The following is a 13,343-nucleotide window of genomic DNA, read 5'->3' on the forward strand; positions in this document are numbered from 1 at the left end:
GGGCCAAGAGGGTAACGCATTAAGGAAGTTTCCCCCAAGGTCCATCTGAGGGCCATCCTCACCCCGACAATGTACAAACTGCCCACCCCTCCCCTATCAGACCCACCAACTACCCCACAGAGACCCCCTAAAATGGGAGACCACCCCAGAGACCCCCTAAATAGAGACCCCCTCAGGGACCTTCTAACTAGGAAGACAACCCCCAAAGACCCTTTAAATTGAGAGACCCCTATAGAGAGCCCCTAAATAGGGAGACCACCTACACAGACACCCTAACTAAAGGAAACCCCACAGAGCCTAAATAGGGAGACCCCCACAGAGACTACGTAAATAGGGAGACCCCTGTCAATTTCCAGTTCAGCACTTCAAAGTCACTAAAACTGAAGGGAGGTGATTGGAATGCACTTAATTCTCTTTGAAGTGGTTAATGTTTGTAAACATTGTGGTTACAGCATTTCAGAGTTACTCATTCATGAAGGGAGATGAATGAAGCGAGGCTCACATATGTGTTTGTGGAAACTGCCAATCACAGCCCACTAAGAGAAATGAATGAATGGCTTGTAGCTAAAGGATCTGAAGGATTTAAACACAGGCCACTGTGTCTATCTTTCCAGGAATTGACATGTGGTGTTTCTTGTGTCAGAGCCAGCAGGTGTATGTACAGGTGAGTGTTACAACATGAATATTCTTCACTGCCCTGTGTGGACTGCTCTCTAATTTCCAGACAGGGGTCTCTTTTCTGGAGGGGGAATTGTGGGGGTGGGGTTCCTTTAATTAGAGGTCTATGGGGATGTTCTTTTAGTTAGGGAGTCACTGGAGGGATTCCTTTAGTTAGGAGGTTTCTTTGGGGGGTCCCTTTAGTTAGGCAGTCTCTCTGGGGGGTTAGTTCCTTGGGTGATCTCTGTGGGGGCGGGGGGGGGGGGGCATTGTCTCCCTATTTAGAGGGTCCCTGCAAGGTCTCCCTATTTAGGGGCTCCCTGGGAGGGGGTGGGTCAGGTCAGCCCTGTAATTGGGGGAACGGGTGCACCCAGAAAATCCGGGGCTGGAGGGCTGCTTTGCAATGATGGGGGGATGGGGGGGTTGATCCGCGATGTGGGGGCGGGGTGGTGGCCAGTTGCGGGACCTCGCTATTGGGCTGCCTGCTCAAAATGTATGGCAAAGGATATTGAATTCCTTCTTGATCTCCCAGCAAGAGCACAAATCAGTAGTAATTCAACTCCGGTGGGGAACATAGGGCTGGATTCTCCATTTTAGCGACTACGTGTCGGCTCAAACGGAGAATTCGCAGGAGGTTTGCAATAGAAAAAGTGGCGCCGACCCCTCACCTATTCCGGGACCAATGAGGGGCTAGCACCGGGTGCAAATCCCGGCTTCTGCGCTGAAAACGGCCAGAGAATGGCTGGGTCTGGGCTGCGCATGCACACGGCTGACGGCCTGCTACGGTCCCGCCGTGCAACATGGCACTGGCCGTGCGTGGACTGACGTGCCATCTGCGATCCTAGAGGCTAAACCCTGGCCTCCCTCAACCAGTCCCCCCAGCCCTCACGGAAGCCTCCCCCCCCCGGCCATCGGCATGGAGCCCGGCCAAGTATGGTGGCGCTAGACACAGTCCGCAGCCACTACGACAGGCTCTCGACCACTGAGGCCACACGTGTCCCACGCAGTTGGGAACTTGGCCCATCGGGAGTGGAGCAATTATGATATCGGCTTCGGGCAATGGAGAATCCTGCCTACAGTCTCCCAAATGGAGAATCCCACCCCTGTGAGAGAGTTCAGCTCTTCTCTTTCAAAGAGCAAGTTTGACCCTCATCAGGCAGCAGCTCTACTCCACTTTAGTTCCATGGGTATAATTCTTCCCAAAAGGCACACCAATCCAGATCGCTCTCAAATCTGCCTTCCAGATTTCCAAATCCCAGGTCCAGCCTTCTTGATGTCTTTCCCAGCTGAGCTGACTTACTATTGTGACTGCGTCCCCTGTGATGGCCAGGTTACTCAAAATGTCTAAACACAAGCAAGGTCCCAGCTTCTCAGCCATGGTGCTGCTGTCAAAAACAGCTTCTGGGCTTCCCCAAGCCCCAATCTCCTCAGCAGCACAGAGCAGTTCTTGCTTCTGCGTTTCCCTTAGTCCCAACTCTTCGCAGAATGGAGCTAATGGCTCCTGGGGAGTCTCTGAACCCCAGCCCCCCAGCAGCACAGAGCTGACGCAGCACTTGAGCTACATGGATCCGTCTATCCCCTTTATCTGCTCCACATGGGCTGCTGTTCAATGTGGCCCTTGAATTGATCTATGTGACCTGTTAATATCTCCCAAAAGGATTCTGTCCCTGTTCTTAAGCAGGACCAAATGTATAAATCCTTAAACATTGTATATCTGAAATGTTAAAAAATCTCTAGCCAACCAAAGCTCACTACACCGCAACCCCCCCCCCCCCCCGCCCCATTCCCGCCCCCACACAGGTGCGATCATACATAAACACACAAAAATATCTAAAAATACTGATTCCCTTATAGAGGAAAGACAATTGACAAGACAAATGGATCCATGGGTCGTAACGGGACCAATTTCAAACAAAAAGCCTTATGGAGGGAATTTAGCATAGCTATGTTCAAACAAGGTCGTTTGGACGGGAAATCTGGTTCAGAGACTGGGGGTGCAAGGAGACAGGAAGGAAAGATCAGGGTTTCCATGTCTGTGAAAACAGAAAGTAAAGTAATCTTTATTGTCATAAGTAGGCTTACATTAACACTGCAATGAAGTTACTGTAAAAAGCCCCTAGTCGCCACATTCTGACGCCTGTTCGGGTCACAGAGGGAGAATTCAGAATGTCCAAATTACCCAACAGGCACGTCTTTTGGGACTTGTGGGAGGAAACCGGAGGAAACCCATGCAGACACTGAGAACATGCAGACTTCACACAGACAGTGACCCAAGCCGGGAATCGAACCCGAGGCCCTGAAGCTGTGAAGCAACAGTGCTAACCACTGTGCTACCATGCTGCCCAGAAAGATTCAGTCAGAAGGTAGCTCAGTGAAGTTGAAAATCAAGCTAAAGGCTGATTGAACTAAATGTTCTTTTCCAGAACCTAATTTATTTTATTTTCTCATGACTTGTGAAAACACTTCCTGGATTCCTGCTGCTTTTATCAAGTTTACAATGGTGGCATTGGCAATTCAGGCAAGAATGATAAACGCTAGCTTAACATGATGATAATTGCGACTAAATTCCTCTGCTTCTTTGGCTGCATGAGAAACATTTCTCATAAGGGATTCAGTGAATTTTACTCTATAATGAAACGACTGTTTCGATTTATGAAGTTCTCACCATGATCTTGATTTCCTAACCCTTGCACTGGCTGACCGATCTGGAAAAATGGAACTGTTATGATGTAGCTCTCCTCCAGTTGCTCCTTGTAGTGACCGTGACCGTGGGATCTCCAGCTCAAAAACTGTTGGTGTTGCCATGTCTAATTCCAAGAAAAGAATGTTTTCAGCCTAAACCAGATAGGGAACAGAATCACAAGTTATACTCCAGTTCTGCATCACTTCTGAACTGCATCATCAGTGCTACAAAATACCACACTTGTTTTAGCATATTCCCACTGTACTTGCTACAGAAAAACAACAAAATGCTTAGAAACTAGCTGGGCCATGATCCACCAGGCACCAACAAAGCTGCAAGCTTTCTGGGAAGGTTTTGTGGGAGCAGAATCTCTAATTGTTGCTTATAAAGTCATCAAAATGAAGCTAGGAGAACTCTGAATGGCAGCTGGTATATAGTTGAGAGGCAGCTGCCCTGTGAATCCTCAACATTGACTCTGGACCCCAGGAAATCTTTTGTCAGAAGGCCAAACATGAGCAAGGAGACTTCCTGATGATTCCCAACTTCTACCCTCAGCTGATGAATCAGTACTTTTCCATGTTGCACACAACTTGGAGGTAGCACTGAGGGTGGCAAGGGCACTCAATGTTCTCTGGTGGTTATATTAATGTCTATCATCAAGAGTGGCTTGATAGCACCATTTATAACCAAGCTGGCCGAGCCCTACAGGATATATACTAGGCTGGGCCTGCAGCAGATGGGTGAGGCAATCACAAGGGAGAAAAACCTACTAGACCTTGCTCTCACCAATCTATCTGTTGCTGATGCACCTGACCATGACATTATTGGTAGGAGTGACCACCGCATAGTCCTTGTGAAGACAAAGTCCTATCTTCACACTGGGCATAACCTCCATTGTGTTATGTGGCACTCCTACCGTGCTGAATGGGATAGATTCAGAACAGATCTACTCAAAACTGGGCATCCATGAGGCATTGTGGGCCATCAGCAACAGCAGAACAGCAAGCACTCTTCCATTACTATCAAGCTGGTGGATCTGCCCTGGTTCAATGAAGAGTGCAGGAGGGCACCCCAGGATCGGCATACCAAAGAATTAGGCGAAGATACAACACGGGACTACTTGTATGCCAGACAGTGCAAGCACCGTGCAATATACAGAGCTAAATTGATCAAGGAATCAGGTCAAAACTCTGCAGTTCTGTCACATTCAGTCATGAATGCTTGTGGATAATTGAACAACTAACAGGAGGAGGCTCCACAAATATCCCCATCCTCAATAATGGGGGAGCCCAACACATCAGTGCAAAAGACAAGGCTAAAGTATTTGCAACAATCTTTAGCCAGAATTACCATGTGAATGATCCATCTCGGCTACTCTGGAGGTTCCCAGCATCACAGATTCCAATCCAGCCAATTTGATTCAGTCCATGTGCTTTCCAGAAGTGGCTGAAGGCACTAAGATAATGGGCCTTGACAATCTCCTGACTATGTTACTGATGACTCTCGCCTCAACCTATATCTGTGACCTGTGACCTCTTAATCATGAGCAAAATGATGGAAAGTGTTGTCAGTAGTAAATGTGTGACAGCACTTTCTAAGCTCCTGGCCAAGTTACAACCTTTGTCCAAACATGGACAGAAGAACTAAACTCAAAGTGAATGTGAGAGTGACTGCCCTTGACATCATGGCAGCATTCGACCAAGTGTGGTATCAAAGAATTCCAGCAAAACTGAAATCAATGGGAATTAGGGGGAAACTCGCCACTGGTTGGATCATACTTGGCACAAAAGAAAATGGTTGTGGTTGTTGGAGCCCAATCACCTCAGTCCCAGGATATTATTGCAAGAGCTGCTCAGGGATGTGTCTTAGGTCCAAGGTACAGGTTCCATATTCCAACATTCTCTGAGTAAAGATGTTTCTCTGGAATTCCCTGTTGGATTTATTAGTGACTATTTTATATGTATGGCCTTTAGCTTTACTCTCACATGCAAATAGAAATATTCTGGGGTGGATTTAGTTGAACCTACCAGAGCAGGTATGATGGCAGGGGAGGCTGAGAGAATTGGTGGAAGCGCCTGTATTGGATTCCTGATATCAGGAAAACTGTCCCCAGTTAACATGGGGGCAGGATGCCCCCAAAATGAGAATCCCACTTGCCAGCACTGGGAGGGCAATTTGGCTCATAAAATGAGCCACCGAAAGCCAATTGTCTGAGTCCACCAGAATTTAGTAGTAGATTAGAGACTTAGCGAGCCTCACATGATGTTCCTGTGGCTCAAGAAAACCCAGTGAACTCTATTGGGTTGACCTGTGAACTTGCAGGAGGATGTCCTATGTTCTGAGGCACTCTGTGACCGATTGATAAACCTGGCATTGGGAAAGAGGGATGGGGGGGGGGGGGGGGGGGGGCGCAGAAAGCCACCCCCTGTTCTTGCCTCCAAACCCCCTGTCACTTCCCGCCAGCAATCCTCTCCCCACTCACCTGTGTCCAGGGGCCCAGCATCGATCTTGGGAGTGGGCTTCAGTGCATTAATGGCTGGCTGACTGACCAGCTGCTCTTGGGATGGGATTGCTGCCTCACTGCGGTGCTGGACTGCCTGGAAGGTCCAGTGCTAGCCATTTAAGTGCCTGGTTGGCAATTAATTGTGTCAGAACTCCCCTTCAGAAGTGACACCAGTTCATGCTTGTTCTCCAACCAGTGGGAAAGGCCCATGTTATTGCAACAAAATCCAGTTCTGTGTCTTTCCTATGAAACCATTTCATAATCTTCAAGACTTCAATCAAGTCATTCTCAGTCTTCCCTTTTATAGATAAAAGAGCCTCAGCCTATCTAACCTTTCCTGATAGGTGCAATCTTTCAGTTTTCGTATAATTCTAGTCAATCTTTCCTATACCTTCGCCAGTGATTTTCTGTTGTACTTGATGCTCTATACTGCCCGACCTGCTGAGAGTTTCCTACATTTACTGTTTTCATTTTAATTGTCACTTGTTATATGTTGGACTTGTACCACTAACCACATGTGCACTAAACCAAACTGTTCTTGTCTTTGTATCCTGTTAATCAGAGGGCAAAGGTTCACACTGGAAAATTGTGCTAAGCCCATCAACTGTGCTGGCAGTGTGAGTGAGCCCATTATTACCATTGTATCAATGGCTATCAATGTAGCCTACATCCAATAATTAACAGAAATTCATCCCGTTTTAACAGGTGGTTAGGCAACAGGAAATGAAATAACACGTTGGATTGTTCTAAATTGTTAGAACATCAGCATGACTCGGGATGTGACGAGGTCGTTTGCAACGCTCGGGACGCCTCGTGAGATTTAAATGAGATTTTTGCGAGACGTCGCGATCAGGATCTCGCCCTCACTGGGCAGGATCCAGATTTGTATATTGTTGTAGTATGCATTAGGGGTCATGTGGGACTGTGAAGCCGTGATGTCATTGGCTGACAGATCCCGGGTCCTGGTTGGCCGTTGACCTCTAGCTCCGCCCTGAAGGCAGAGTATAAGAACCAGGAGTCCTCCCCCGCAGGCCAGTCTACTACTGAACTGCGGGGGAACAGTCACGCTTAATAAAGCCTCATCGACTTCACTCTATTCGTCTCTCGGAGTCTTTGTGCGCTACATATATTTAAGTAAGCAGTTAGCCTGACTAAATATGTCTGCGCCAGAATCTCCCAAGGCCTGGGATTGAGTGCCAGCACCTGGCAGACCGCCCTTTGGCGCCGTTTAGCACTGGTCCACACAAACATGGACCAGGTGTGGAATCCATGATATACTGTTTCTGAGCAAGGGCCATGAGTTAGTATGAAATTCATGCATCCTGGAGAAGTGAAGGACATAAGTTAGAATGGAATCCACATTAAACTGGTTCTCAGTGAATGACGCAAGTCTGTGGAGACAGAATGATGGAAGTAGTCATAGCAAGATGCACTTCTCAGTAAACTACCATTCCCTTCAGGTCAAAGGGAAGATAAGTATGTGAAAGAAGGATAGAAAGCGCTAATGTTTCTATTGGTCCATTTGCCCTATTTTCTATCGCTTTCTATTGGTTAGAATTACTATCCTTTCCTTGGTCTAAAATGCAAGTTTAACTGTGATATTATTGGCATATGCGACAATCAATTAAAGGCTTAAAATGTATCTGTTAATCCTATTGGTTAAATCAAGCTGTAAATGTTTCTGCTTACTAAGATAATTCAGAGTAAGGCCAGTGCATCCCACCGGCTTTGCCCTCCATATGTACGTCAATAAAACTTAATCAAAGAGCTCCTGTGTCAGCCCTGCAATACTTCGACACGGGCATAACGGCAGCTGGGGAGTCTCCCAGGCCATCGGAGGTCCCCGGGCGGTTGGGCTCTGGGGGCACTCCCGCTGCCAGCCAGGCACATTGGCACCGCCAGCCTGGGACTGTCACCTGGGGACACAGGCAGTGCCACTCTGGGTGGAACTGCCAGACGGGCTAGGGCACTGCCAGGATGCCAGGCTGGCGGTGCCAAGGTGCCTGGGTGGCAGGGTGCCCTGCCCTTATGAGTTGGGGTGAGAGGGACTCAAGGACCCCTTAATAAGTAAGATGGGGCTGCGATGGGGCTTTGAGAGAACTGGGCGGCATTTAGAAATGGCGCCCTGTTCTCTTCCTGTACTGACGAGCAGGAAATGAAGGTAAGTGCGGAGCGCCCTCTGCAAGGCTTGTCGCAAGAAGGGACATTTCGCTGCAGTGTGCCAGGCCCGCTCAATCGCTGCTATTGTCCCGGCACCCCCCACGTGCAGCCAGTGGGCGCCGCCATCTTCCCCTCCGAGGACCATGTGCGGACAGTGGACACCGGCATCTTGCTCGACTCGCAACACGTGCAGCCCGTGGACGCCGCCATCTTACCCGACTCAGAACCCATGCCCGTCAGACACCTCATCCGGCCACTCATCGCCTGCAACCGCCAACGAACAGCCGCGTCTCGCCTCAGTCACGATTGACCAGTGTCAACCACACAACCTCGCGACTGCTTGATCTAAAGTGAAGGTCAACGGGCACGAGATCTCCTGCCTGCTGGACTCCAGGAGCACTGAGAGCTTCATTTACCCCGATACGGTAAGGCACTGCTCCCTCGCAGTACACCCCGCTAACCAGAGAATCTCTGTGGCCACCGGGTCCCACTACGTGGCGATCCGGGGGTACTGCATCGCCACTCTCACTGTCCAGGGTGTGTAGTTCAGCGGCTTCTGCCTCTACGTCCTCCCCAACCTCTGCGCTGCCTTGCTACTCAGCCTGGACTTCCAGTGCAACCTCCAGAACCTAACCCTGAAATTCGGCGGGCCCCTACCACCCCTTACTGTGTGCGGCCTCGCGACCCTTAAGGTTGACCCATCTTCCCTTTTTGCAAACCTAACCCCGGATTGCAAACCCGTCGCCACCAGGCGGTACAGCGCCCAGGACAGGACCTTCATCAGGTCTGAAGCCCAGCGGCTACTTCGGGAAGCCATCATCAAGGCCAGCAACAGCCCCTGGAGATCCCAAGTGGTAGTGGTCAAAACTGGGGAGAAAAAAAGGATGGTCGTTGACTACAGTCAGACCATCAATCGGTACACACAGCTCGACGCGTACCCCCTCCGACGCATATCTAATATGGTCAATCAGATTGCACAGTACCGGGTCTTCTCGACAGTAGACCTGAAATCTGCCTACCACCAGCTCCCCATCCGCAAGGCGGACCGCCCATACACTGCGTTCGAGGCAGACGGCCGCCTTTACCACTTTCTTAGGGTTCCCTTCGGCGTCACCAATGGGGTCTCGATCCTCCAACGGGAGATGGACCGAATGGTTGACCGGTACGGGCTGCGGGCCACTTTCCCGTACCTGGACAATGTCACCATCTGCGGCCACGATCAGCAGGACCATGACGCCAACCTTGCCAAATTTCTCCACACCGCCACTCTCCTCAACCTCACGTATAACAAGGAGAAGTGCGTGTTCAGCACGAACCGCTTAGCCATCCTCGGCTATGTGGTCCAGAATGGAGTCCTGGGTCCCGACCCCGATCGCATGCGCCCCCTCATGGAACTCCCCCCTCCTCCACTGCCCTAAGGCCCTCAAACGTTGCCTGGGGTTCTTTTCGTATTACGCCCAGTGGTTCCCAAACTATGCGGACAAGGCCCGCCCACTCATTCAATCCACTGTTTTTCCTCTGACGGCCGAGGCTCACCAGGCCTTTAACCGTATCAAGGCCGACATCGCCAAGGCCGCGATGCACGCGGTCGACGAGAAGCTCCCCTTCCAAGTCGAGAGCGATGCATCAGACGTCGTTCTGGCCGCCACCCTCAAGCAGGCAGGCAGGCCCATGGCATTCTTTTCCCGCACCCTCCATGCCTCCGAAATTCGGCACTCCTCCGTCGAAATAGAGGCCCAAGCCATCGTTGAAGCTGTGCAGCTTTGGAGGCATTATCTGGCCAGCAGGAGATTCACTCTCCTCACTGACCAACGGTCGGTTGCCTTCATGTTCAACAACACACAGCGGGGCAAGATCATAAACGATAAAATCTTGAGGTGGAGGATCGAGCTCTCCACCTACAATTACGAGATTTAGTATCATGCCGGTAAGCTCAACGAGCCCCCCGATGCCCTATCCCGAGGTACATGTGCCAGCGCACAAGTGGACCGACTCCGGACCCTGCACGACAACATCTGTCACCCAGGGGTCACACGTTTTTACCATGTCATTAAGGCCCGCAACCTGCCCTACTCCATCGAGGATGTCAGGGCGATCACCAGAGACTGCCAGGTCTGCGCGGAGTGTAAACCGCACTTCTACCGGCCAGACCGTGCGTGCCTGGTGATGGCCTCCCGCCCCTTTGAACGCCTCAGCGTGGACTTCAAAGGGCCTCTCCCCTCCACCGACTGCAACACGTACTTTCTCAGTGTGGTCGATGAATATTCCCGATTCCCCTTTGCCGTCCCATGCTCAACAGGGGCATTGCCTCGAGCAGGACGACCAGCTACAACCCCAGGGGAAAGGGGCAGGTGGAGCGGAGAATGGGACGGTCTGGAGGGCCGTCCAGCTGGTCCTACGGTCCAGGAATCTCCCGGCCTCCCACTGTCAGGAAGTCCTCCCCGACCCACTTCACTCCATTCGGTCGCTCCTGTGCACCGCGACGAATGAAACCCCCCATGAACGTCTCTTTGCCTTCCCTCGGAAGTCCACCTCTGGGGTTTCGCTCCCGACATGGCTGGCAGCTCCAGGACCCGTTGACCTCTGTAGACACGTTCGACTCCTCAAGGCAGACCCATTGGTTGAGAGGGTACAGCTACTTCACGCTAACGAGCAGTACGCCTACGTTGCGTACCCTGACGACCGCTAAGACACAGTCTCCCTCAGGGACCTGGCACCAGCTGGTTCCACACACACACCCTTCCGACCCGGCGCCATCCTCCCCCCACCCCGGCGCACTCCACCGCAGCCCCCACTCCGGTACAATCCATCCTCCCCTTGCTCACACCAGGGTATGAAGAGGATTTCGACACGCTCCCGGAGCCACCAAAGACCAAGCCGCCGCCGGAGTCGCCACCAGCACTGCGGCGCTCTCAACAACATAGGAAGGCACCGGACCGCCTGTATTTGTGATATTATCTGTACTTTTAAAACACAACTTTCTGTATATAGTTCTCCACCACCCCCGCCAGACTCATTTTCTAACAGGGGGTGAGTGTGGTAGTCACCACTGATGTATATATTGTATATATAGGATGTTAATATAGGTGCTTTACGGTAAGGCCCCTGTACTACAGGTACGGGGGTAGATACCTGCCTGCTGGCTCCGCCCAGTAGGCGGAGTATAAATATGTGTGCTCCCAGTACAGCAGCCATTTCATCAGCTGCTTTAGGAGGCTAATAAAGAAGTGTAATTAAGCCTCGATTACATCCTACTCTCATCTTTGTGTATTTGATCTGCCTGAGCCAGGCAAATGAGGTAGCGATGCCTATTGCACAGGTGAGTGTCAAAGCAGTGATTTTTTTTACTGCCTCTTTTTGGACTGCTCTCTTGCTTCCAGACAGGGGTCTATCTTCTGAGGGTCTTCCAGACAGGGGTCTATCATCTGAGGGTCTTCCAGTCAGGGTTCTTTGCAAGCAATGGATTTTGGAGTCCAGCCAGGAATGGTTGGGATCTGCCTGGCTGTGGCGGTCCTTGCAGATGCACTGAGGCTGCACGAACAGGAACTGCTCATGAAGTACCCAACAGAACAGGAGCCTGCCCCAGAGGAGCAGGGGTCAACAGGCCAAGGAGGAAGGGGGAAGGAGCCCCCATCCCATGTATGTTGGCACACTTGTTCTTCAAGAAGCTGTTGGACCGAGTGTGTTGCCGATGACTACAGTTGACCAGGGAGTCCGAGCGATATCTCTGCTGGATGATGGCGCAGGTGGAACCTCGGGGATATGGAGGGTACAGCCAGAGGACATCAAGGTGCAGTCACCCTTAACCTTTACACCATGGGATCCTGTCTGGGATATCACAGCCATTCGTGCACAGGTGCATCTGCGTCATGGATGCCCTATATACCTGGGCGGCACAATATATCAACTTCACTGTGGCTGAGCCCACCAGGTTGCCAGGGCAGTGGGATTCGCCGCCATCACAGGCATGGCCCAGGTCCAGGGGCTGATCGATGGGATTCATGTCGCCCTATGGGCACCGGTGCATGAGGGGTCATCAATAGGACGGGGTTCCACTTGATAAACATGCAGTGGGTGTGTGACCACCGGCTGCACTTCGTGCACATCTGCACCCGGTAACCAGGCAGCATGGACAACACATCTGTCCTGGCACACTCACCGGTGCCTAACACCTTCGTGGCATTCCCTTGAGTGAGGGGTTGGGTCTTGGGTGTCAGGGGTTATCAAACAAACAAAGAACAAAGAAATGTACAGCACAGGAACAGGCCCTTCGGCCCTCCAAGCCCGTGCCGACCATGCTGCCCGACTAAACGACAATCTTCTACACTTCCTGGGTCCGTATCCCTCTATTCCCATCCGATTCATGTATTTGTCAAGATGCCCCTTAAATGTCACTATCGTCCCTGCTTCCACCACCTCCTCCGGCAGCGGGTTCCAGGCAGCCACTACCCTCTGCGTACAAAACTTGCCTCGTACATCTACTCTAAACCTTGCCCCCTCACCTTAAACCTATGCCCCCTAGTAATTGACCCCTCTACCCTGGGGAAAAGCCTCTGACTATCCACTCTGTCTTTGCCCCTCATAATTTTGTATACCTCTATCAGGTCTCCCCTCAACCTCCTTCGTTCCAGTGAGAACAAACCGAGTTTTTTCAACCGCTCCTCATAGCTAATGCCTTCCATACCAGGCAACATTCTGGTAAATCTCTTCTGCACCCTCTCTAAAGCCTCCACATCCTTCTGGTAGTGTGGCGACCAGAATTGAACACTATACTCCAAGTGTGGCCTAACTAAGGTTCTATACAGCTGCAACATGACTTGCCAATTCTTATACTCAATGCCCCGGCCAATGAAGGCAAGCATGCCGTATGCCTTCTTGACTACCTTCTCCACCTGTGTTGCCCCTTTCAATGACCTGTGGACCTGTACTCCTAGATCTCTTTGACTTTCAATACTCTTGAGGGTTCTACCATTCACTGTATATTCCCTACCTGCATTAGACCTTCCAAAATGCATTACCTCACATTTGTCCGGATTAAACTCCATCTGTCATCTCTCCGCCCAAGTCTCCAAACAATCTAAATCCTGCTGTATCCTCCGACAGTCCTCATCGCTATCTGCAATTCCACCAACCTTTGTGTCGTCTGCAAACTTACTAATCAGACCAGTTACATTTTCCTCCAAATCATTTATATATACTACAGAGAGCAAAGGTCCCAGCACTGATCCCTGTGGAACACCACTGGTCACAGCCCTCCAATTAGAAAAGCATCCTTCCATTGCTACTCTCTGCCTTCTATGGCCTAGCCAGTTCTGTATCCACCTTGCCAGCTCACCCCTG

At 50.9% G+C, this 13,343-nt stretch overlaps 1 protein-coding gene and 1 long non-coding RNA gene across 3 annotated transcripts in view; one reads left to right on the top strand and one right to left on the bottom strand.

The window, feature by feature from the left end:
• The window catches only part of LOC140410632 (uncharacterized), a 143,963-nt gene that overhangs the window by 113,036 nt on the left and 17,584 nt on the right, over positions 1–13,343 (top strand). The window lies entirely within an intron of this gene.
• The window catches only part of kif3ca (kinesin family member 3Ca), a 263,681-nt gene that overhangs the window by 4,309 nt on the left and 246,029 nt on the right, over positions 1–13,343 (bottom strand). For both annotated transcript variants that reach the window (XM_072498979.1, XM_072498981.1), the window contains exon 8: positions 3,323–3,492. In XM_072498979.1, the coding sequence (XP_072355080.1) occupies positions 3,323–3,492 (170 nt within the window). The remainder of the gene's footprint in view (positions 1–3,322; positions 3,493–13,343) is intronic.

This window comes from Scyliorhinus torazame, chromosome 4 (genome assembly GCF_047496885.1).
Source record: "Scyliorhinus torazame isolate Kashiwa2021f chromosome 4, sScyTor2.1, whole genome shotgun sequence".
Lineage (NCBI taxonomy): Eukaryota > Metazoa > Chordata > Chondrichthyes > Carcharhiniformes > Scyliorhinidae > Scyliorhinus > Scyliorhinus torazame.